At 45.9% G+C, this 25,851-nt stretch overlaps 3 protein-coding genes across 3 annotated transcripts in view; 2 read left to right on the top strand and 1 right to left on the bottom strand.

The window, feature by feature from the left end:
• Positions 1-5,228: 5,228 nt before the first annotated feature.
• T265_04671 (hypothetical protein) overlaps positions 5,229-25,851 on the bottom strand; it is a gene marked incomplete at both ends in the record, with an annotated part of 32,243 nt that continues 11,620 nt past the window's right edge. The window contains 11 exons of the mRNA XM_009169462.1: positions 5,229-5,721; positions 7,955-8,332; positions 8,871-8,965; positions 11,026-11,163; positions 12,276-12,481; positions 14,466-14,697; positions 15,194-15,578; positions 16,922-17,073; positions 19,507-19,564; positions 21,772-21,784; positions 22,208-22,347. Coding sequence (XP_009167726.1) covers positions 5,374-5,721; positions 7,955-8,332; positions 8,871-8,965; positions 11,026-11,163; positions 12,276-12,481; positions 14,466-14,697; positions 15,194-15,578; positions 16,922-17,073; positions 19,507-19,564; positions 21,772-21,784; positions 22,208-22,347 — 2,145 coding nt within the window. The remainder of the gene's footprint in view (positions 5,722-7,954; positions 8,333-8,870; positions 8,966-11,025; positions 11,164-12,275; positions 12,482-14,465; positions 14,698-15,193; positions 15,579-16,921; positions 17,074-19,506; positions 19,565-21,771; positions 21,785-22,207; positions 22,348-25,851) is intronic.
• T265_04672 (hypothetical protein) lies at positions 10,651-12,571 on the top strand (the record flags this gene model as incomplete). Its single annotated transcript, XM_009169463.1, has 2 exons — positions 10,651-10,733; positions 12,346-12,571. The coding sequence occupies 2 exons, from the start codon at positions 10,651-10,653 to the stop codon at positions 12,569-12,571; spliced, it is 309 nt and encodes a 102-aa protein (XP_009167727.1).
• T265_04670 (hypothetical protein) lies at positions 20,800-21,159 on the top strand (the record flags this gene model as incomplete). The annotated part of the gene is made up of 1 exon (XM_009169461.1): positions 20,800-21,159. The coding sequence occupies one exon, from the start codon at positions 20,800-20,802 to the stop codon at positions 21,157-21,159; it is 360 nt and encodes a 119-aa protein (XP_009167725.1).

Genomic DNA, 25,851 nt, shown 5'->3' with positions numbered 1-25,851 from the left:
TCGGATATGTCTCCGTTGGAAATGAATAGGCTTTTCGCCCAGTTCGCTTAAAAACAACCGTAAAACAACGATTCGAACACAATGACTCATTTTCATCACACGTTCATGAACAACATCGGGGTCATTAATCACCCGAAGCAATTCGACCAGTTCATTCTGGGCTTCTTGTAGGTACTGTGTCAACGGTTCAAAAACGGCATCCCAAGAAACTGCCATGCAGTAGGATTCGATGTAATTGACCAACAACCGAACGAATTCGGGCACGAATGGAGCAAGTAGAGGTTGGAAATCAACCAATTCCAGAGGACAACGAAATATTCGTTTTCGTGCTTCGGTCACGTGCGGTCTCCCCGTATGCGTACTAGTTCTGAGGTCAGAAAACCCTTCCGACTCTCGCCGTCGGCTGTCTTCCAGCATTTCGGCTGCTGTGAGGTAAATCACATAAGTCCTACTTGTACCCTTTTTGAACGACTCGACTGCCCGAGGAGCCGGGTCAAGTTTGCTTGGTTTTTTAGGTCTACTGTCCATCAACAGTTTGCTTGGAGGCAGCGTCTTCTTCCTCCGTTTTGGACGTGTCACCAGAGATGATAGTCTATCCATCCCATAATAGGATGGCACGAACCTTGAGTCTTGAGACGGCAAACATTGATCGGTTAAATTCAAGCATTTAAGGTACGCAGCAATTTCATCACGGTCTTTGAATATTTGCGAAGTTTGTCTTTCTTGGCTCATCTTGTCTAGAATATCCTCTTTGTTTTCAGCATCAACTGCGCACGTGGCCACTCGGTTGATTATTGATTGAGTAGCATTTGAATGATCGGCTAACATTTGACCCCATATCGATGAACCGGGTGAGATACCGACTAATTCATCATCATCATCGACGGCATGACATCAGTGTTCAACACCAAATCTTCACTGCCGTATAACCATGATTCACTTGGTAGCCTTATCGTGAAGAAAAGAATAAAGGTGGACGGGGAAGGGTCTTGTTGCTAGCTTACTACAATCATTTCGAGGTACCTACAGCTCTACACGTTCATTCAGGCAATCTGGATAGAAACTGATAACAAGAACGCCACTGACATCGGTTAGCGGCCATTTCTTGTAGTGTCTCCAACCAGGCGCAGTATGGATCATGCGGTCCCCATCCTGGAAGGCGAGTAGCGCCGACAGCACCCAAGCGTTTCGTGATCTCCTTCATACTCTTCTGCCAGGTCAAGGGTTGGCCACCTTTCTGCTTCCGCTACTCTAAATTAGGCACGAAAAAAGCACTCTCTTCGGCAAACGATGGTTCGGCATACGTAACACATGTCCCAACTAACGCAGCTTCTGGTGCTGGACACACACTTCAATGGAAATACCCACTGCACAACCGAAAACTCGCACTCTAATTGCCTCGTTGCGGATACGCCGAAAACAACTCACACGACCTATGCTCCTGAGACAACGATTGTCGAACACCTGGAGACGTCTCAGTTCCGCTGCTCAAACAGGCCATGTCTCACGGCCATACAACAAAACAGCGCGTACTGTAGCCTGATACACACGTTTCATGAGATTCTGGGATACGCCACTCTGACGCCATAGGTGTCTCAAATTAGCGAACGTGACCCGAGCCTTGCAGATTAATGCATTCACCTCATCTGTCACACTACAGTCAGTATCAGTGCGACTTCCAAGATACGTAAAACGCTTCACAACTTCCAGTACCTCTCTCTCCCTTGTAAGTGGTGTGTTTAGTGACTGCATGTCCAGGAGCATGACCTTACACATTGTAGGTACAATATGCTTACCAGAGGACGGGATGACTTTGGTCAATTCATCCAGGAATACATGAGCCTTCTTTTCGAACAAGAGAACGATGTCGTCTGCATATTCCAGATCGACAAGGTTTTCTTCACAGGCTATTTGAACACCGGGGTTTTAAAGACCCTGCAGCGTTCGTCTCATTATTTCATTGATCACAAAGTTAGAAAGGAATGGGGAGAATGGGCATCCCTGACGGACACCGCTTTGTGTGCGGAAGCTTTTGGAGAGCTCTCCGTACGCTCTCACAGGTCCGGAAGTCTGAGAATACAAAGAACGTATTGTGTTTACAAACTTCCGGGACATTCCTTGGTGAGCAAGCGTCTCGAGAAGAACAGACCGATCAACCGAGTCGAATGTGCCTCGGAAATCCAGGAATACTAGAATTGTGGGTCGCTTATACGTATGGCGTTTTTCTAGCACCTGACACAGTGCGAAGATTTCGTCAACGCAACCCCTACCAGGCCGGAATCCCGCTTGCTACCCTCGAGTCAGTATCTCGTGATCCACCGTAAGGCGATGAAGCACAATTGACGCCAACAGTTTCGTTACGACTAATTAGCCGTGCGGTCGCATTAGGGTGTCATACTGCATGTAGATATTGACCAGCTTGATGGATATTTCAGAGCTCCGACAAGTGGTCGATTCCAGATTGTGGTTGCCCGCCTAGAGAAAGACCAAACGTAAGGTTTAGTTGGTTTTCGACCAGTCACTTCTGGTAGAGCCAAATTTAGACGAAATATGGATTCTACAACGGATTCACAGTCAAGACTCTGTCCACAGAAACGTAGATAAAGTAGGTCTACTGCGCGTAGGATTACATTCCGGTGTCTAGAGGAATACTGTGGCGTCGAAGTAAGACAAATCCTGGAGTAGATTGGTGAAACGGTCCCTCCACTGCCGCGGAACTACGGAGGTAGTATACTGCTATCAACTAATTAAATAAGACCAAAGCGCATACGTAATCAAAGCATGTTCAGCATTCATCTGATACTGAACATTGTGAATATACTGGGAAAGAACACTGACAACCGTGGACAAACTCCTCTGATAAACTCTTGGGCAGACCAGGATGGAACGTCCAGAGGCCTGGAAAGGTCCTACTTGCCTTATCCTAATGAAGGAGTGCACTGAGACACCTTACTGAGTTCATCCATGACGTTTTTTCGGTGCATTACCGCTACACGAAGTAGAAGTGCAGTGATCCGAACTGCTGTCAGCTTTGCCTAAGCTAAAACTGGCAATTTTCGGTCGAGTCCTTAAGAAAACCGAAATCAACGAACTTTCGGTAGCCATTCGGGTTGACCACAACTCTGCCGAGCGATTATTTAACCACACCGAAACCTATCGCACTTATCCACTCATCATCATTGTCAGCTGTAAGAATCGCGTACTTGTCGTACGGTGGTTGTAGCTGCCAGTTTCGTTCACCGGTGATTCGGGGAGGTGGGGTAGGCAGCTGCACATTGGAGGCGGGAGCTGACATATTAGTGGGTAAACGTAAATACAGCATTCACCATGAAACAAAGCGTTCAAGATGACATGAAGTTGGTTGCAATTTTGAAGCGGATGTCCTAGATACGAGCATATTTATAGCATCCGAACGCATTGAGATAAGCAAGCGATAAACTTCGTTGTTACTCAGCCGAATGTCAACAAACAGGTATTATTAGATCCCAGACTATGGGAGAACCACTACAAGGCCTCATATGCAATAATTTTACCCACAAAACAATATAGGATCACGTTTGGCTTAAAATAGATAGAACTTCGGGCTAAACTCCACGGCTCCAGGGAAGCAGTCCATTGAGTTCGGATTTAGTGCTCAATAAATCACGGCCAGCTAGACACTAAGGAAAACTGAGTGTTCAAAGATGACAGCTCCACGATTGCCGGCAACCGGCCAACGTGGCAAAATTACCCCACCATACGAACTACCACAACGCTCGCAGCCCGAGTTCGGATGATTTTCCATGTCAACACGTTTCGTCTGGATGATTAGTTGTACGACCGGTGACTTCCAAAGCCTGCAACGAATTGACGTTTGGATCAACGAACTCGGTCACCTTGAAAACTGACTCACTTATCGCATATGTTGATTGTTGCACTGCTACAAACCAGTGTAAAATCTACTCCGACCGGCTAAAATCGTTGGTTGGCATTCTGGGTTGTAGGGGCGACCATGATCTGGGCCGCGGACTCAAGTCAGAGAATAAGGGCTGGCCGAGACAAGGTCTATGTGAAGAATCTTATGCGGACCAAAACCGATAGCGAAATGTCGGTGAGTTTCGATAATGCTCCTGGTACGAAATGACAGGTCGTAAGTCAAACACTAACTCAAGTGGACCTCAGGACAGCTTTTGCCTTACACCTAAGGGTGAAGGTAGCTGACGCGAATTCCACACTACCACTATTACTGTGTACCGTATCCATTCGATACAGGTTGCGGCTTTTTCATGATTTCACTCATGACAAGGTGCCGGCAGGCTGGGCAGCGAAAATGACACTTCAAGACCTTGACCGCACAGCTCGTTCAATTTCCTCATGTCGATTAACCCATGCTATGAAAAACAGAAAAGACTTCTTTCGAATTGGCACTTAGACTTTCCGATAAGGTTAAGTTCCTTTTTAGTGTGCCCCTTCTGATCGCAGGCTATTCAGCGGTTGTACTGTACTGCAGAGAGCACTGGGATCACAGCACTCGGGAGCGATACATTCATATGCAAAAACATTCTTGCAGTCGCTCCAGAGTGTCTCAGGTCGTCTCACCCGAAAGACATCCGCCTAGGTCGACAAAGCCTAACCTGTAAACGTTAGATCAGGTGTTCAACATCAACATCCTCATCATCTTTAGCGTTGAGGCGTTTCTGTGAGCAATTGGATCGTGTTGACAACACAAATTCGAACATTAACCGGCACCTTGGTGGACAACAAGCGTAACGCTAATGGTTGCATTTTGTAAAGGGTTTATGGACAAAAGTTGATCGGATTTGCGTTGAGACTATTGTCCATGGGATTTTTTATTGTCCTGATCTAGGAAATACCAGCTTATTTAGTTCAACAAGTCAAGACGTTGATCAAATGCTCTATTCTTTGTGGTCACCAAGCCTTTTCTCACCGTTTGAACTTTATTCCTATCAGTGCCACGCTCTAAAGGGAGGATGTGCACAACTTTCTGTGCAAGAAAAAAGTTGTATCTCTACTGGAAGGCATTGACAACTCGAGTAGCATTTCACAACTGAGTTGTTCACATCGAGTGATCACAAAACATGCATTCCAGTACTGTCCTGTAAATTGTTTTTGCATACGCTATTGTCTCATTGTCACAGATTCCCAAAGTGACACCGGATAACGTTCGGAACCAGAGTACACAATAATAAAAACACAGAAGTGCTTTAAAACTGAATGAATTTAGAGATAGGGAGGACAAAACGAATGAATGGGGTAGGGGACAACAAATACAAACTTCACAAATTTCGATCGAGGATAGCCAGGCAAAATCAATGGACAGTAGCGACAACGGGCCATATACATGATAAGACAAGCCTCGCCAGATAGCACACGTCAACGGTGCGAACGTCCGTAGGAACGATGTGTCGGTGGAGAGATGGCACGTCGTTCCACCGAACGTGACCGTTCACGTGTGTATTTCGACGAGCTTGGAGGAGTCCTACGGTCCCTCCGACTGGAGGAACCGGTAGTTCTTCGCTTAGTGTCACTCCGACCAGTAGACGAACGCGAACTCGATCGTCGGAAACGATCTGTTTTCGACGGCTGGGATCGCCGTGTGCTCGGGCTACGAGAACGCGCACGCTTAGTCACGGATGAGGAAGAAGCATTAGGGCGGCTTGATTTGTCCGTGTCTGTCCGCGACTCAGCACTGGGTTGCGTTCTAGGCGGCGTGAAGGGAGACTAAAAGAAAAAGCGAATCAAATTTCGAGGTGAACCGTTGGTAGGCTATAAAGTCGTTAGTTATTCGGTGAAATAGGTTTATTTGCAAACCCACTTGACATTTACGCTTTTCTTCTAGTAAAATGAACTCAATTTGCAGATGAGCATATGTAGCTACTTATCTACAATTTGGTGTTAACCGAGAACCCAAGGTTGAATGGAACCCGAGGACTATGCCTATCTGATGACCTACAAAAAATGAAACCGGCTATGGGCTGTCGTATTATACCCGTTACTTGTCACTTGCGTCAGATAATTGACAACCTCAAAAGAACAGGAGCAGAAACATAAACTGGTTGAAAGTATAAAATGCGCTAAGTAAGCAAAATAAATCCATCCACAAGCGAGGCCTTGGAAAAGAGATAATGATAAAAAAAATTATCGTTTAGCTGTTACACCCTTACGGTAACTAGCTGCTGTGTCACCCGGAGGAAGCACGAGGGCTGGGATACTGCAAGATAGTCGCTAACCGATGTCACCGACGTTAATACAGTCAGTCTGCACCCGTATGACCTGAATGAATAGTTTGCCAGGAGTCGCATTGTGCGTTTGTAATTGCCTGGCACTAGGCTACCATCCTTTTCTTCATTCCGAAAAACAAAATTATCTGACCCGGTTTTGTGGCAGTTGAGCATCATTTTCACACTGGGGTTGTCGACAATGACCTAGGGGTTATCTCCATCCAATACAAGGCTAAGAGAACGGGGCTCTATGAGGCAAACGGTCCTGTGTTGTACGAAGCAGAACCACTGTACGGCAAGTACGCGGTTCTTAAACCTGATAATTATGATGATGGTGATGATGTAAGAAGCACATGGCCTAAACTGTGGGTTGTAACCTGATGATATATTGAGGGAGAGTGACCCCTCGTCTGACGTACTTCAGTATTACTGATCTGGTATTCCCACCAGACTCAAGCAATGCTTCAAGGGCACCTCTAGTGAAACAGAGGGAGCCTTCGAAGGTCTTCCGCAAACAGCGTCTACGGGAGGAAGAATGTGGAGCCTTTATAAGATAAGGACTTCGAAACGACACGTTTCACCGCCAGATACTGTCAGTTACTGAAGATTAACAGAATCAAAGAGAGATCTGAGATAGTGAGCGACGAGCAATGTTGGTGGTCATAATGATTGGTGTGGTGCCAACATTTGCCGCAAAATGATGATCGATTCAACCCTCGCCACGCCAAAACCCAGCTTGCTTTTCGCGGATCGGACTCTCTCGATGGTGGATCAAACGTTGTGGGATAACACTATAGCACTTGGGTGATATGGCCATTAAGTTCATGCATGGAGGCTTTCGCACGATGTTCTCGCACCATTTTTCAAAGTAAGAATCACCGACGAGAGGTTTCATCTTGTCGATTTCTTTCCTAACCCCATATATTTCGCAGTAAAGTCATTAGGATACCCAGGAGAGACTATTCACGTTCTACGAAGAACGCACAAACCGTTTGGACTACGTGCTTTGTTGCAATGAGGTTGCACGCTGGACTTCTATAGACGATGACGGACTGATATTGATCTATCACTCGGGTTCACTTAGCTCTTTCACAGGGTGAGTGTATGGGGCCCAGTTGAACTGTTCAAGACGACGTTACAATCAGCGTTTTGAGAATCCACCCGCTAGATACATCGAGCCAGTGACGTTGAAGTAGTTCACGTGATTTTCGGAGGACATAACTAATTACATTCGCCACTTACCAGCCAACCGAAGTCCTTGCACAGCTCTTTACGCATATCCATGTCGAAGGTAGAACCGAGTTAGGAAAGGTCGAGCAGTGACTTGGTAATGGGGTAAGAAAGCCAACGCCAGTTAACTCAGTTGCACTGGTCATTGCCGTATCGTTGGATCGAAACCGCGAAACGGGAGACATCAATGGCGTGCATTCACCCAAGCTGTCGCCTTCATTGTAGGGCTTGCCTTCCGGCCTCTAACGTAAAATCACTGTCACCCTTGGACTTACGCACCTACTGCCCCTAAATGCGTAGTTCGCAAATGGAAAGACTGAGCGGGATATCCGACGAAAAATTGTCTCTAATCTCCCTTATTCTTGCGCGCGCTTCCTCACTGTTAGTTGTCCTGCGTTGTAAAGCCAGGATAGGCGAATCCAACCATGCACTAATCAGTGTGAGCCACGTATAATGCTAACCGGCGAAATTGAACGAAATTACGAGACATTAACAAGACTTACTCGCTCTCGCTTTCGGGTTTCCGTCGGGCACTTATCACGTTTGCCAGACTGTGAGTCCTGAGGCAGTGGCGCAGGCGACTTTTTGCGACTACGATCGCCAGCATCTGCTCGCTGCGGTTTGGACTTAGATTCATTCGTCACTTCTGTTTTGGAGATATTCTTTGAAACAGCCGACGGTTCCGAACGATCAGGTTGTGTTGTTTTCGCCGCAGAACTGGACTGGCCTGATCGTTCGGTTGCTTTCTGACCAGTTGCTTCGTTTGGACCAGGACTTGTGAAAGGACTGCGTGTAGCCCGTTGACTTGGCCTGGTTGACCGAACGTAGGTGGACCGCTTGGCAGCATAGGCACGTAAACGTTCTTCTGCTTGCTTTTTCGCCTACACAAAATATGACATGGTTATAAAGGAACGGATGAAATATTGAAGGTCCGGTTGAAAGTGTAAAACTACAGTTACCACCAACCTTAACGGTGTACAGTTAGGTTCACCGATAACACTATGGAGGCAAACAGCTGCGCATTAGAGGTAATAGAGGTAACAACTGCAAACCAAATGGTGCAGCGTTCGAGGGAAGTTACCAATTGTTCGACATCAACGTTTTTAGGAACCTTACGAGTAATGTATTAGCTTCGGTTCCTTTTACCAAATCGCCATATCGAAATCCTACCCATTCCGGTAAGCTAAGCTACGGTTCTAATGGTATCCCGTGAGAATAACACATTTCCTGTCAATTAACCCCACTGTGGGGGTCATGTGACTCACTGATTGTTGTCAACGAAGGTTGCTGAAGCATTACACGGAACGCAAAACTTGGCCAAGCATAAGAAACATTCTTATAAATCGAAAAGCATTTCGGGTCATATTGCTAGTCATGGATGCCTAGGTATGGCGGGGATGTTCGAAACAACAAACTCACCTCGTCATCTGTGAGGGGAAGCCAGTAAATGCAAGGTGTGCTCTCCGTTTTTCGGAACAGGTCATCCAATAGCTTTGCAGGTTCTTCTTGTTTTTCTTAAAAAACGAGGAGGAAATGGTTGGTAAGGCGCAACAGAAACGGATTAAAAATTGTGTTTTTTAATCAGGTAGTGTCAAACAACCCTCTTAAAAAGACGGTATTTTGCTTGGTCACATCATGTCGCGGAATGTTTGGATGACCTAAATCGTGCCACGGGTCTACCAAGGTGCAGGAGGAAGCACGACACTGGGCAGAATCCAAAATCAGGACTGCTTAACGGAAGGCAATAAGATACTGTAACGAACGACGAGTCCACCCAGCACTTGACTGGCCGAACCTTCTAGCTGTTGAAATCAGCCGGGTGCTTGTAGGAGCTCCGATTCATCATCATCCTCATCATCGACAGCATGACATCAGTGTTTAACACCAAATCTTCACTGCCGCACAACCATGATTCATTTGAAAGCCTTATTGTGAAGAAAAGAGTGAAAGTGGATGAGGAAGGGACTTGTGGCTAGCTTATCACAATCATTCCGAGGTGCCTACACCTCCATTCACTCAGCAATCTGGATAGAAACTGATAACAAGAACGCCACTGACGTCGGTTGGCAGCCACATCTTGTAGTGTCTCCAACCAGGCGCAGTGGGGATCACGCGGTCCCCATTCTCGAAGGCGAGTAGCGCCAACAGCACCGAAGCTGTGCTAAAGGGTTAGCCATCTCACTGCTTATGCCACTCTGAGTTGGACATGGAAAACAGCATTCTGTTCGGGGAAACGATGGTTCGGCATACGTAACACATGTCTCAACCAACGCATCTTCTGGTGCTGGACACATTCTTCAATGGAAGTACCCGTTACACAACCGAAAACGCGATTTCTAACTGCCTCATTACGGATTCGTCGACACCAACTAACACGAGCTGTGGTTCTGAGACAACGACTGTCGCACATCTGAAGAAGTCTCAGTTCCACTGTTCGAACAGGCCAAGTCTCACAGCCATACAATAAAACAGCCCGTACTGTAGCTTGATACACACGTCCCTTCAGATTCAGGTATAAACCATTCTGACAGGCACAAACCTCAAACATGGCCTCCTGTATAAAACGTTTTACTCGTGTTCTGGACTGTATTACCATATAGATAAACCACAGTAACACAATGCATCGCCGGTAACTTTGATCAGACTTAAAAAAGGGAGAACTCCAGTGTAGCACGGATGGCCCCGTAAATGACTGGGCTTTCATGTGCAACGACCAGAATAATCCTTGGGTCATCGCTTGGTTGCAGTATCAGGTTAAGTAGCCAGACCTTAAGACACTGACTCACGAAAGCGGTGGGGGCGAGATAGCTCAGTGGTTAGATCGCGAACTTACTGACCGGAAGGTCCGTAGTTCGAATCCGACCTCTGCCTCTTGGCTTCCCCTGTATAGGCTTTAGCAACCTGGCAGTATCCCAGCCCTTGTGCTTCCTTCTGGGTGGCATGGAGTTAGGCGCCGAAAGGGTGCTACAGCTGAACGATTTTTTTCATGAAATCAGATTGCAAGAGATCTTTGACCTTCTAGAAACACTACATGGTGCGTGAAAAAGTCTAACTTCTCAAGTATCCGAATTCTGCCAGTATATATCAAAAAGACAATACCGGAAGCTGACCTAGATTACAACACGACAAAGAGGGAAAATTGAGTGAACCTACCCTCGGCTGGTGAGTTCGTTCAGGTGTAGCACCCTTCGGTGCCTAAATGCCATGCCACCAGAAGGAAGCACGAGGGCTGGGATATAGCCAGGTTGCCCAAGCCTATAGAGGGGAAGTCGAGAGACAGAGGTAGGATTCGAACCACGGACCTTCTAGTCAGTAAATTCGCGATCTAAAAACTTGGGCCATCTCGCCCCGAAGACATACCTTCCAGGTGTTTCGATTATCTGGATGCAGTACGTAAGACTGCTGATGGACGCTAACAAGATGTTACTGACTCTACAATGATACGCACATGAGTGATCAACACCAACACAGTTCCACTGTGTCGAGGTCCGTTCCAAGCCTGAAGGAGGGTCACATAGACCAAGAAGATCCGTCAGACTGGTTCACCGGACGGAGTTGGTGGGATGGAACTTACTCTTTGGTTCAGAGGGTTGTTTATGTACAGGCGACTTCTGTCGAGGTGAAGCATCTTTAACCGCAGCATCTGAGTCCAGCCGAGTACGTAAATCCTGTGTGCCCGATCCACGTTTACTGGTACGGTCAGACCGAGGGGCTGCAAAGCAGGAGGCAAAGGATTAAACGAAATTACGCAAACGTCTAGTAATTTGCAAATGAGTTTATTTTAATATACAGAATTGAAGGTCATTCAGACAGACGATCGGGACCAGTAGCCAGAATATTCCGAAAACGAAACCTATATACAGCTTCTTATGCGTAAAAGCTACCAATTTTGTTGGTTTGGTTTCTCACATGGTTCGAGTTGCCACTAATAGAGAACCCACAGAAGAGAACACGTTAAGCAGGTAGCGAAAGTACAGCGACATACTTTGTCTGTAGCTCACGTCGTCAAGTACACACATTTTCTACTTAGAGTGGGACCCATAAAACAGGCGGCGACCGGACGATCGATCGCCAATGATAAAAACAAAACGACCAACCCTAAATGGATGGTTTAGGGATACCATATTCACAGGTGTTCGTATACTTTTGCTGAAGACCAATTGTGAATACCTTAGCGTTGCTTCAGATATCCTGATCCTTACTGTATCCCACGGAGATACAGGGAGAAGCAAAAACACCAGACAACCATCATAGGTTAGCCCGCAATCGATTAAACTTCGAAATGCCATGGAGACAAGGTTCACAACCTGAAACACCGAGCGGTCGTCCCAGGAATAAACTTTGTTGAATACGACCGTTGAGGTGTCGTGTACCGCATAAGGCAGTAACGGTCCAAGTGTGAAGCAAATAGACTATTTCGGGAGAAAACAGAGGAAACAATGGACGCCGGAGCTTCAAGTGAAGCCCATTCAGTAACACACAGAGGACTGAAAGTAAGGCCATTGATTACTCTGCACTGCTAACCAGCAGCAAACCTGTTAAGTGCAAATGACTATGAGGGGCTGAGGTTTGCGGGGTTTCACCCAAGGTAGGTGTAGTCCAGATGTCACAAAGCTTCACGCATCTTGCTACCATCCCGTAATAGCCTTCAAGTGGATATGCTACGACAGACTACTGTGCACGAGAATTTGAAATAACGGTCTGCTGGTATCTGTGGTTCCGTTGTGGGTATGTTGAAGGGCATCGTCTGAAGCTAGGTGACAAAAGACGTCTGAGAGCCAAGCTTCGACTGGCTGCTGCCCCGAACACCAGAAATGAACTCACCTCCCTTGTTTACTTTCTCGTCAGTGGGAGGACATTCCCCAGAAGCTCCATCTGGCTGTCCTAAAACTAGGTGTCTAGGAGGTGCTAAGTCACCGGAGGCACCGTTCGCCTTCATCCAGTCAAACAGAGCCTCATTGCCAAAATCGCACCGCAAAACACGTGGATTCATCGATGGCCAACGGCTCCCGTCTAGACCCTCACGGCACCTGGGAGAGGGCGAACAAACGAAAAACGATAGTGTGATGGGCTTGGGCGAAATCTTGTGGGGAAATCGAGGTGATCAAGAAATTACGTGAGTCATCTAGGTGAGAAGTGACGGACATCATTCGGTTATGAGGGTGCACGGCAAAAGTGCAGCCCTGAATGCAATATGCCGTCATACACAATACAAAAATAATACTCAACTATCATGAGAAAGTTATCACTAAAGACGGCGGAAGTTGAAGGGACACTTAAAAAGCTGAACTGATGATCCACAAAGAGCAACCCATCACGCATTTTGTCCTGTTTACTAGCTAAGTAGATGTATCAGAATTCGATCACCCGACGTTCAAGTTCCATAATCGAATTCTTAGTCACTACCCTAATTAGTGCCCACTCCAGTCTTCAACACATCATATGTGAATCCAATTGAGTTTCTCAAGTTGTTAAAAATTCTGGCTACTATTGTACACGTCTAATTTCCCCCAGCTTTTCTCGAACTTCAACAAAACCTAACGATTGCCAGGGATTGAGCAAGGAGCAGGGAACGATTAACCGTTCACTAGTGGTCAGATTTCCAATGACTCAATACGTACTTTTCTCGAACTTCAACAAAGACCTAACGATTGCCAAGGATTGAGCAAGGAGCAGGAAACGATTAACCGTTCGCTAGTGGTCAGATTTCCAATAACTCAATACGAGTAGGCGAAACCAAAGAAAACAGTGGTAATTTCAGAGAGCCAAAAGTCTTATACCGAACAATTTTAGTCTGTGGATACAAACAAGTCTTTGTTTCCCTGTGCGTACGCAAAACGTCCATGAAATGTCTTGTATGTGCAACGAAAAACCATGCACCTATGGAGATAGAAAGCTAATCGTCAGCAAGCTAGCCAAGACTAAGTCATTGTAATCACCTACCCTGCCTTAGCCAACTATTGAGCCTTTTCTCTAGGGGTTATCTGTATGAGAAAGAAAGGTTTCCTTGTGGTATTACTATTTGTTTCACGTCAATTTACCTGTATACGTGATCGAAATGTCTGCGTGCGTGCTGCAGCATCGCCTTAGCACTTTATGATGGTTCAGCCATTAATCCTGCCACAGTAGTATACAATACAGTTCATCCAACGTGAATACAGAGATGCAGCTCCTCTCAGTTAGCACACAAACAGCGTAGCCTACCAATAAATGTCACTTCGAGAGGTAGTACAATGAACACGTTAGCTAGTTGTTAGCGCTCAAAAGTAAAATCACTGGCTACGACAGTGTACTTCTGTTCCGCTGCCAGTCTTCGACGGTTAAAGCAACGCATCACATTCACTGACTGAAAAATGCAGGCGAACCTAATGCAATTGGGAGTAAGGAAGAGAACATAGCGAGCCATAGGTTCAGACCGAACCATTGCGCCCTGATACTACTTACTATAACTAGCTGTCTGCACGTACACATCAGCCTCCACCTTCACAACTTCCATTCCATAAAATATTGCATACCCCATCCCCATGAACGGAAGGTCTGCGTTTCGAGCCTAACCCCGGAATCTCGAGTGATCCTAAGATTGGGCAACTTGGCCGTATGTCAGCTCTGCTGCCTTCTTAGGGAGCTTTGGCAGTTAGGTATAGAAAGGGCATTAGAGTTCTGCAGTGATTTCAAATGCACTGGGTTCGTATTCACATTGATAACTGAAAGCGTGAGACCGACGACTACAACGGGTGTGTGGGTGATTGTTTGCTAATTATTCCTAATCCGGAAGACACGTCGCGAGGTGCGACAGCTTGCGCAGTTTAGTAACCCACTGAGCTATACAAGGGGATGCCCATGCGGCATCAACAGAGCCCCTCCCATCAATGCAGTCTATGGGAGTCTGTCAAACAGTCTCGTGGTCTTTCTAGTTAATGGTTGGAAAAAGTGTACGATGTGATTCCAGGAAGTTGGTCGAAAGGCTACAAATGAAAGCTGATAGCGCAATATGAAAGTTAGGGGAACACGTACTTCGTAGCCGCTTCCAAGGTATTCATTCGTACCAATGAACTCGACTTGATACGATCAAGCCAAATTTCGTCAACTGGACCAAAACGATCCGAGATCATCTGGCGCAGCTGATCGACAGTGAACGGTCGTACGAGGGACCGGATATACACAATGTTCGTTGGCTTGTGTTTGGCCGGTTGACAAGGTTCCACGCGTTCGGGGGATTCAACCAAATATCCGACAGCTTTGGTTTCTGAAGTTTGAAAGCCGAATCGAGGAGAGTGGAAGAATAAGTTTTAGGATAATAATAATAACAATAATAGAGTTCTTCAAATCCTACCATGTTCGGAATATCAGTATGCCATACGGAGGTTGAAATAACCAACAGAGGCGAAGTACCATGCGGAGTGATTTGACGTGTGGAACAGACCGACCAATTCAGTCACTCAACCGCTTGACGTTTAGGACACAGTAAGCTTACTGAAGTTTCTGCCAAGAGGCTAGCAATTCGGTCGTTTCTCCATAAGCTTACTTCACGCAGCGCGATCGGATAAATAGGGTATCGATATGGTTCTTTGAGAACAAGTTTGAAAAATACGAAGGGAGCACGCAACTGACCAAATCTCGACGTAAGGGGACGATATAACGGCTTATCGTTGAACATCACAATTAGCGTGATTTACACGGAACACAGCTCACGCCGCCAATCATGGTGAAGCACGTCTATCACAGACCAATCAATGACATACCTTTCGGGCCCTTTCTCTTGTGTGGTGATGGAGGTTTTGATGAGGTATTCCGTTCTGGGCTGCTTTTTCTCGAACCAACACTCACTGGTGCACGTTCGGGGGACGCTACTTCCGCAGTCGATAGACTACGATCCTCAGACGATGGTTTAACTGGGGATTTCGGCTGCTTGGGAGTCTTAGTTTCTTGGTGAATGTCTTCAGTGTCCATGTTGTCTACAATGGCCTCCACCTCCAGCTCCACCTGTCCATTATCCGGTTCGTCGGTTTTACTGTTCGCCGGAGCAGTTTGCACGGTGTGTGAATCGGACTGGGTACCAGCACCAGGTACGGTCGCAGAACGATTGTACGTGTCCGATGGCTCAGCAGTTAGCGTTGGCACCAATTTCTGGAATCAAAGTAAAGGCGAAATAGCAGCAAGCTCAGGTGCTCGTCTTTTAATGGTCGGATTTTCCACAAAAGCCCAAATGATCAAGATACCAGAGACTCAGAGCTAGGGAATAATGGTTGAGGATTGGTGAAAGATTCATGTTTGGTAGCAATGTTGGGCAGTTGACGACGAAAATGAAAAACAACAACCTGCAGTTAGGCAATAGGGAAACAGAACAACTTAATGCAAAGTAAACCGCCGTGAAAGCAGGAAATAGGCTGACTGAGGCCAGGTAATCACGCGTATATGATGGATGAGAATATGAACGTCAGCAATTCCCACCGTTCAAATTACACAAATAACCTGTTTTGACGTTAATCGGGCGGAAAGCTCGAGAGTTTCGACAAAATAAGAGTAAAACAAATCAGCTCTTTCAACCGTGGTGTTATTTCCGCCCATAACCACCGTACAACACAGGCACAAATAGGTTCAATCTGAATTCCATAATCACAAGGGTTTTTGATAAAAAAATTCCGCCCATAACCACCGTACAACACAGGCACAAATAGGTTCAATCTGGAATTCCATATCACGAGGGTTTTTGATAAAAAAAACTCCTGTCCAAAACAGGGAGTTACTCTGTACAGTCATCTGGTAGTCCCATAGGACCGTCACGGTTGTTCAGATGAAGCGCTTTTTCAACGCAGCTCTGCGTGAAGCACGATCGCCGACCGGGACCAAGATCACCTACACTGTGGCCAGGCATGAGGCACACTGTATGCACACGCTTGACAGTATACGAAAAGGTAGTGAACACGAGCAGTTGGGGGAGACTTCGGCATTTACACCAGTCAGTTCAGCTGCCGACAGTTGGTTTGTTCAAACACACACACACACACTGGAAAACTAGTACTTTCCTTAGAAAAACCGAATCGTACAGCTGTAGTACCCTTTCGGTGCCTAACTGCCATGCCACCAAAAGGAAGCTGGGATACTGTCAGGGTGCCCAAGCCTAGACAGGGGAAGTCAACAGGCAGAGGTCGGGTTCAAACCACAAACCTTCCGATCAGTGAATTCGCGCTCTACCCACTGACTCATCTTCCCTTCAACAAAACCTGAATACAAATGGTACAATGAATACATTTGTCTGTCACTGCATTCAAAATTATGAGACCCTGTCGTTTCGGCGCTAGCGAATCTCGTCCATTCGATCAGATATGTACTGTACGTATTCAGAGCCTTAACAGCTAGATTTTAAAATTTAGAATCGCACCAACGTCTACAGAAGAAAGGCTTGCTTCGAACGAAGCCTACGGATAAACCTATCTACAACTTTCAGGAAAACGAAGCATACAACGAACCTCCAGAGAATCCGTAGAAATGCTAATCACACCGGAAGTTGAACGTGTGCTACTGCCCCACTGACGGCGTCGACTAGCTGGACGTTCGTCACTTTTTCGAACGTCAGCTGGAGATTCAGTTTTTGAGGTCGAGGTTCGTCTCCTGTGTTCATCTGCGGTAAAAAAAGAAATGCACCGTGGGATAACATCCTATTCCAACCAAAAACCTGTATATTTTTAAACGAAGGCAAGTGACTCTGTACAAATAGAACCCTCCTATCTCTTGAGAGACGCCGACCTTAGAAAAACCAAGGTGAGAATAATTACGAAGGGAACCAAATACCAATACCGCAGAAGTCCTAGACCTGCGCATAGCAAAAAGAGATACGCACTGATCCCCTGAATAGGAAACATCCGTGAAACTTCACTAAAGTGGCCCCTTTTGTGGAAAGATCCTCTATTTGGAGAGGGGCGGTGCGATCCAATCTTCAGTTCATGACACCTGAATGAGCGTTAAGTCACATTGTCAATTTCACGAGAAATCTGTTACGACTGTGTGCAGTTTGATTTATCCCCCTCTACTTGATCTCACATAAAACATAATTATCACATAATGGGTAGTAAAAAATCTAAAGCTACTAGGAGCATAAATGTCGTCTTCTCGAGGAATTCCAATGACTGAAACAGATACTTTGTGACTACGCGGTGGTCCTAAAATTAAACTACTATCACGTGTTCACTATTTCAAATTCCCACGGAATGCCTAATTGGCCGTCCTTGAATTTATTATGTAAAGTGCGTTATTTAAGATGATAAATGAAAGATAATCGTTCAGCAGTAACACCCTTTCGGTGCTTAGCTGCCATGCCACCCAAAGGAAGCGCGAGGAAGCCAGGTTGCCCAAGCCTAGACAGGGAAAGTAGAGGCGGGTTCGAAGTTACTGAGCCATCTTGCCAGTTATCTACGTCAAAGTAGAGAAAATAACCACCCGGATAAACCCGTGGTGCCATATAAATCAAATACCACACTACTGTAGTCCAACATCGTCCAACAAGGCCTGACTTCCGTTTCATAATCATGTTCACCGGATAAATACAAAATTTGTGGCGGACATCGCGGTGTTTTCTTATGCTTGCATTATCAGAATGATCGGTTTGGACTTAACTTAATCGCAGAGCCTACTCGATAAGCCGCGCTGAGTGCAACTTATGCCGGAACACGGTCAAACAGGATTTCTCAGCCACAAAATTCTACACAAACAGACGAAACTCGTACAATATTACGAGTACTGGAGGGACGATTTCAAGATAATGGAACTGAAGCGCACGGGATCTACGAGAATGTTTTTACGGAACAGCTAAGCCCGATGGTTTCACCAACTTTAAAGGATACGACATCCTTCACAGTGATGATCGTCAACAACTCTACAGCAGTTGGTCAGTATTCTGTGTGGCGTCTTTTTGGCTGGACCGGACAAGCCTTGTTGCAATTTTGAGGAACAGGAATATCTTATTGCTCAAGACGTGGCCATTATGACCTTCAGGAAGACTAACCTCACAGTATGGTACACTCCATGATTCGATGTGTTATACACAAGCCTAGGGATCACCATTTTGCACAGAAAGTTCAACCAATGGGTAGCTCCAGAAATGCAAATCAGAGTCAACCGGTGGAGATAAGTTTAACTGTTGAACACCTTGCCTCCATGTCAAAGATTTATAAACTTTTGTAAAAAGATGGTCCTTTTTAGAGGATAGGGCGGTCAAAATCGCCACAATCCTCCGATCCCTTTTGGTGAACTTGACATGTTCCAGTGGTAACTTTCGCGGGACAGGGAGAGTGTGGTCCTTTAAGATAGCAGGTGTCTATTCAGGCGAAGAGCAGAAGTTGAAAGGACGACTGTTTCCTCACTTTCGATCCAAAATTACGTGAGCACTCATCCTGTTATGTCCAGCGCAAGTTGTGCACTGTCCCTGTCGGGTTACTGCTTTTCGAGAACAGTGCTGCTTTCCGTACCGAGCTTAGAATAGCTTCACTGGAATTTAGGGGTAACACGCAACTTAGTGGGGGTACAGATGCAGCTGTGAATAAACGGCAACTGCCTCTGCGACCTGCAGTTGGGTTGACATGATTCATATGAACTTAGCTGGAGACACGGAAACAACCCAAACAGTTTCTATCCAGAATGAGTGAATACGCGTTCGGAATTGAATGTAAGATGGGCTGACGCTACGTTCTTCAAGTACGCCTGTATGTCAGTGAATCACCGCTGTTCTGTTGTGGTGGTACTACCAAGGATACCAACGTACGCGACATACACCGTGCAACACCTGTATCAGCGTGGGGACAACGGATCCTGTGGTCCCCAACACCATCAGGCACGGAATAGTATAGTAGTAAAAAAGAAACACGTACAGCCTAATAAATCTCAGAACGATTCAGGTAATAGGGGAAAAATCCAGGAAACGGGCTTACGCTACCGGTGCAAGTAGGTCGAAGGTTAATTACGGGTATCCATCTGATAGGAGTGGACCTTCAACCGATCTAATCAACTCGGTCGACCAACATAACCCAGAGTCTAAGGATCAGAGGAAATTTCAACCTACCTTTCGACGAAGAACGCCGTTCTGTGGATTCTGGATGCCCATTATGACGTGGTGGGGGCTAAAACAGTAGACGTTTAACAATCCAATAAAAGTCCAGGATCGCGATAAAACGAATATTAGAACAATATGTCACCCAATCATCGACGAGCACACAACGCCCAACCTACAGGCAATCGTACAACCAGACTCGACTTCTTAAAAGCAAACGAAGACAGGCAGCAACTACACACTAATATCTTCCGCAAAAGCGGTTTTGTGGAAAACAGATGACTAGGTATCTTGGTTACAATTTCAACTATTTCCTCTGGAAAGACCACTTGAAGACGTCGAATGAAGCTCCCATCAACCAACTTCTTCATTGGGCAAGCTGCTGTAATTGGAAGAGTTATTTTCGTGGTTCGCTATCAGTGTGCGGATTTAACCCGAATGAAGCGACTGGTGAGCAAACGAAGAGGTGCTGCGCATGAGTTACGTTCTACATTAGACTGACGATTGCATCCATCCCCAGAAAATGATGTAGCAAGCAGCAGTTGAGAGTTTTGTAGATCAAAACACCTAGGTAGAAATGAAGAATTTCGCTAAACAGAATTAGCTACAGTCGTTCCAACTGATTAGATGATTAAAAATGAATATCAACACACGGCATACACATTTCATCAGCCTGATAAACAAGTCCACAAACGGAACCACAAACACCCAACGAAGTCGACACCAGTTTATTAAAGTTATGGAAAGAAACTACCGTTTTCCGTGTCAGATCCGAATGAGATGCAGATTGTTTTCCTTCATTTGTCCTCTTTTGCGTTGTGTGCAGGTAGAGCGATGCACCAGGACTCAATTCGTCTGAGAAATTTGCCAAAAGGCAATGAAAAGTTCCGAATTCGGCAAAAACGGGCAAGTTGACAGGTGTCAACAGTGAGCCTGACGTGTGTTATTGGCGTACATGTACAGGAGGATAAGATTGAGGACAACAGGCAGAAGCTAGACAACAGAACGGTCATAGCCAAACAGATGTGGAGAGTTTATCTTTCGAAAAAGATTAGAATGTGTGTATGGTATTTTTGGGATGGGTAGCAACGCCAAAGATCTGAAGAAGTCCATGTTGCAGTTAAGATAGTGAATTCGATGCACGAAATTGGTGAAAATAAATTGGCATTTATGTTTCTTTGGACAGCAAAAGAGAATAGGACACGATGAAAGTGAAAACGACACAGGCCAAAATGGATTGTGAATAATACAACGGAAACAACGAAAGGTCATCAGTGAATTCCCGGCAGGGTCGACAGCGACTCGATGCAAAAACGTTCGTGGAAGAGTCAGTTGAGGTATGTACATGAAGAAAAGGGGGAATCAGTTCATCAGAGATTGTTCGTTGAAGACAAGCACCAGGAGACAAATGTTCGGATGCTGTTCATATGGTACCGGATCGAAGAGTCATATCAAATGGGATTCGTCTTTTCCGCTGTGTCTCAACAGCCGTTTCGTGCATTAGCAGTAGTGGCGGTGACAGTGGCACGAACAAAGCGAAGCGGGCGCGACCAACTTACAAACGCCGAAGGAGATGCTTGTGCAACGAGTTTGGATGATCACATCAAGACAGTGGAACCGACCGCCTCAAGGGGGACTAGCGAGTACAAACAAGGAGACGATTGACAATTTAGCAGGAAGGCCAGTTTGACGACGCGCACCGCCTCACGGCGAACGCAAGGACGCTCTCGATCGATGGTTCGTTTTGTTGTAAGTACCTAGATAAGGATGGATCCGTGATTCTAATTGGACAAACATCCCCATAACCCTTGCTACGAAGCCCTTGGGCAAACTCTATCCTGAAAGTACATCAGTGTTGTGCTTCTTGCTCTTATTCGAGAGCAAGATCCGGGAATAACTTGTCCAGAAGCCTGGGTCTGAGTTAGTTGCTCAGTCATGAAGGAAAGAACTACGAATGGCGGAATAAGCGCATGAAATGGAGCCAGAGGCAGCATTTCACGCAAACACAACTACCCAAAGGTCAAAATAGACTACTCATGTTGCCAAACCGACCTTAACCGAGTAGACCCACTGAACTGTGTGGTGACTGATGTGCGGTCCGGCGAACCGACGATGATCCGGTTCAAGATCGTAGCTAAAGAATCTAATTAAGATGGGCTCCTGCCCGGAGATTTCCTATTCAAAGAGTCATGCAAGGATAGTGAACGCACGGATACGCATTAGAATAATAGAAAAAACAACGGACAGTCAGACTTAAACGGGAACAGGGGGACTTACCAAAGACGGTTCACTAAAAGTAAAAATAAAACTAATTTAAAAGTATGAACTGGGGGAAGAGACTACACTCATAAAACTGGCACAAATGTCAATAATCATGAAGTCAGAAGTGGGAAAAATGAAGGTACTTGCTTCCACCAAGATGTTATACCTACGGTTGGTGTGCAGGATCCCAAATGGTAACCGGAGTGGGCAGGAAATAAAAAGCTATTTGTAAGATGTCCGGACTTAGTTGGTATCTCTCATTTCACGATGGAGTAAGAGATGCTGCATCACATCAGCAGCGCTCTTTGCAAACCTCACCCATTGTTAGCCAAGTAGACAGCGACCGGCGAACTTTAGCTAGGCGATAAAACAGATTTTGGACGTAAAAATACTGCTGGCTTAATCCAGCAGGGGGAAGTCACAGAAGATCATATCTGTGCCAGTAACTCACTCTTTTGTCACCGAAATAACGGTGACGGCTGATGTGTCTCCGGTTTCCACATCCGAATCTGGGGCATCCAGCTCTAAGGCATCATCCACTGGTTCCAAAACATTATCCCGTATCTCCGCGGGGACAACCGTATCCGAATCCTGAGACAGGAGTAAAACAACCTGTGATGCATTAAAAGCACAAGCACGGCATCAACTATAATAACGAATAAAGGGAGACGCGTTTGGTGGTGATGTTCATGTGTTGTTTGCTGGTGCTGCTAATTTTTGACGAATACACATTGACATCCTTCTAATGTTCGCATTATTATTATTATTATTATTATTATTATTATTATTATTATTATTTATTATTATCATCATCATAATCATCAAAGACAGCAACCTCAGTGTTGCCACTGCTGCTTCACTGCCGTAAATGTTCGTAACGACGTCGTGAACCTGAAAACCAAGTTAGACGCCTTCGTACTTTTAAACAAACATCTCCTGGGTTATAGTTAGTTTGTTTTGAGAATTTCTGGGACAGCAGGCGCCCACGAATAGCAACTCGGTGCTCGTTCTAGTGACAGATTTTGCAACCACGTGCGAATCGTTGAGTAATGCCAGGACCTCTACTCTGAGAGCGCTAGTCATGAGATGGTGTGCGGCTTATGGTTAGTTTCGAAATCCATGTAAACAGAGTGTACGAATCGCTGCAGATTTCGTCATCTGACAACTTCAAAACTCATGACTGGATATTCCCCAAACACAGAACTTTTGGTAATCGTTGAAGGCACCAGTCGTCATAAATTTCTAATTTCCGAGTGTCTACTAACAGAGACCGCTTTTCATAGGCGTAAATTAAGACCGCAAGTAGTTCTGCATGACACGTTGGTCGGCAGCACGGAAACGAGTCAACCTGACACTTAAATTCTTTTTTTGGGTAAGATGGCTGAACCCGGATACTTGAATATAGCAACCTGTCCGGCTGTTCACCACCTACGTTGTAAGGTCACGCAGACACGTCCATGGAGCCGAAGAAAAACGTAATAACAGAAGTACTGATTTCTGCTCTTACGAGTACTTACAAAATTATCTAGCGTGCGTGAAACTTACCACAGGATGCATACATCAGCATATTCTAAGTCCTCTATCTGGGAGTCGAATGAAAACGAATGCCTACCAGACCACTAATCAATACGGAGGCTGAAGAGCAACGGTGACACTTAAAAGCTTTAAACGGAAGTTTCCGTGCCCAATTAATAGTGGCGGAAGCTGGTGGGGGGGCAACCTATGAGCTGGCAGAGGGTTATAAAAGGGATTACGAGACGTTTGGGTGCTGTTGATGCTATTCGCCTTTCAGGATGAGCCCCACTGCGCCTGGTTGGAGACATTACAAGACTTCGTTCAGCTGTAGCACCCTTTTGGTGCCTAACTGCCATGCCACCCGAAGGAAGCACGAGGGCTGGGATACTGTCAGGTTGCCCAAGCCTAGACAGGGGAAGTCGAGAGACAGAGGTCGGGTTTGGACCACGGACTTTCCGGTCAGTAAATTCGCGCTCCAACCACTTGGGCCACTTGGCTGCTAATCGGTAACAATGGCGTTCTTATTGTCAGTCTCCACCCAGATTGTCTGAATGAGTCTGGAGGTGTAGGCACTTCGGAATGATTATACTAAGCTAGGACCAAGCCTCTTCAATGTCCACCTTTATTCTTTTGTTCATAACAAGGCTTTCAAATAGATCGTGGTTGTACGGTAGCGAGACATCAGTGTTGAACAGTGATGTCACGCTGTTGATGATGATGACCTCAACCAAATCAACTTCAGCCTGGGCAACCATGAGGTAACATTTGCCCTCACTTTATGCCCATACTTCCCTCTCTCATTCCTCATCCCACAAGCAAACGTCGCTGGATCACCTGGTGGTCAGTTATCTGACCGATGTCCCTTATAAACTTAGTTGCTTATTGACAGTACACAAAATATCGCCGTTAAAATCATTTCCAAATGGGAGCTTTTAACGTCCGTACTCTTTGTCAAATTGACAAACAGGTAGTGCTTTCTCACACTTTATACCTTAAACACTCACACAAAACTCGGGTGTGGACATGTATCCTAAATCACCGGAGATAAACTCAGCTCTTTCAAATTTCAGTAATCCAGGAGGAACGACTCCTGGGAGTTACAATCGAACCTTGGAGCCGAAAGCGCGGGATCGGATTCCAGTGAACAGTCGTCTTTGAGTCGTTTGGTTGTCCAGCTCGATCAAGTTCAGTGGTACTCGACATAAAAGCCGGTGTATGTTTGCAGTGAAATAGACATTCTGCGCGGATTTGTCCGGCCTTATTCGTCAATCAAGTACTGACATTATCATCCTTGAGGGCGATATGAATACCCAAGTCGGTCGACTGAACTCCTAGGAATCACAGCCCGGCGGCCGATTTGAAGTGGATGCTCGTTGCATCCGCTATTTCTAGCCAGCACAAATTTTCAAAAGAAGCGACCAAATCGCGCAGCCTGGGAGCCAGAAAGTGCAAAACAATCATGGACCTAAGTGGACTACGTGGTTATCAGCCACTGGTGAGGAGTCACAATCCAAGACTGTCACTCCTCTTGAGAGAAAACAGTTGGCTGCAGCCACGCCACAGTGCGCCACAGTCAGTAAGAAGCGCACAAATCCACCATCGTCAGAGAACTACCACAACTCAGTAGTACCGATCTGAGATAGCCCACGAAGCTATAAAGTAAGCCAAACTATACTGGCAACTATACTGGTACGTGGACGAACCATCGCAGCATGTAAAAACAGCTCAGCTAGCGGCTTTTATAGCTATCTGTCCGACTTCTCCGATGCGACCGAATGACCGCTGGATTTCGCCGAGATGGCGCATGCAGACCTCACAAACGGCAGATAGCTAAGAGCGGAGAAGACCGAGGGCTTTGGTGGTCGAAGATGAAGGCATGTGTCACCAGAAATGAACGTGCTTATCTCACCTAACACGACCGAAAAGCAACTGTTAGCAAAAAAACATGGGTGAAGACGGCTTGGTAATTCGTTCACAGATTGGAAAGATAGGCCAAACACTCCGAAGAACAGTTAAGCTGATATTCGGCAAACAAAAGCCTAGACAGTTGCGGGCAAATGGATGGAAATACTTGGTTGGAAATACTCCTTCTGAGACGGAACGAGGTATCCAGACTGAACGGTTTGTATCCAGCGTTCCTTAAAGGCGGAGAATCTGGTTATGTTTATGAACATGTTAGTAGAATGCGCCACGTCGACGCTCATTCATATCTTCAAAAAGGGTAATTGAACACTGTGAAAACCATCGTGAAATTAGAAAGAAAAGAAAGAAAGCGTTAAGCTGTGGCACCCTTCCGGTGCCTAGCTGCCATGCCACCCGAAGGAAGCACGAGGGCTAGGATAATGCCTGGTTGCCCAAGCCTAGACAGGGGAAGTCAAGTGGCGGAGGTCGGATTCGAACCACGAACCTTAAGGGTCAGTAAATTCGCGCTCTAACCACTTGGGCCATCTCGCCCACTGACATCAAAGGTAATCTCTGGTTTCATCATTCGAAGGTCGACCGAACGGAGGCATATCCGTAAAAAAATGTTAAATTTTGTCCTGCAAGACCACATCATCATCAAAAACAGCAACATCAGTG

Source organism: Opisthorchis viverrini (assembly GCF_000715545.1).
Source record: "Opisthorchis viverrini unplaced genomic scaffold opera_v5_80, whole genome shotgun sequence".
In the NCBI taxonomy this organism is placed as follows: Eukaryota; Metazoa; Platyhelminthes; class Trematoda; order Opisthorchiida; family Opisthorchiidae; genus Opisthorchis; species Opisthorchis viverrini.
The sequence above is the reverse complement of the archived record's forward strand: the minus strand, read 5'-3'. Positions and strand labels throughout refer to the sequence as shown.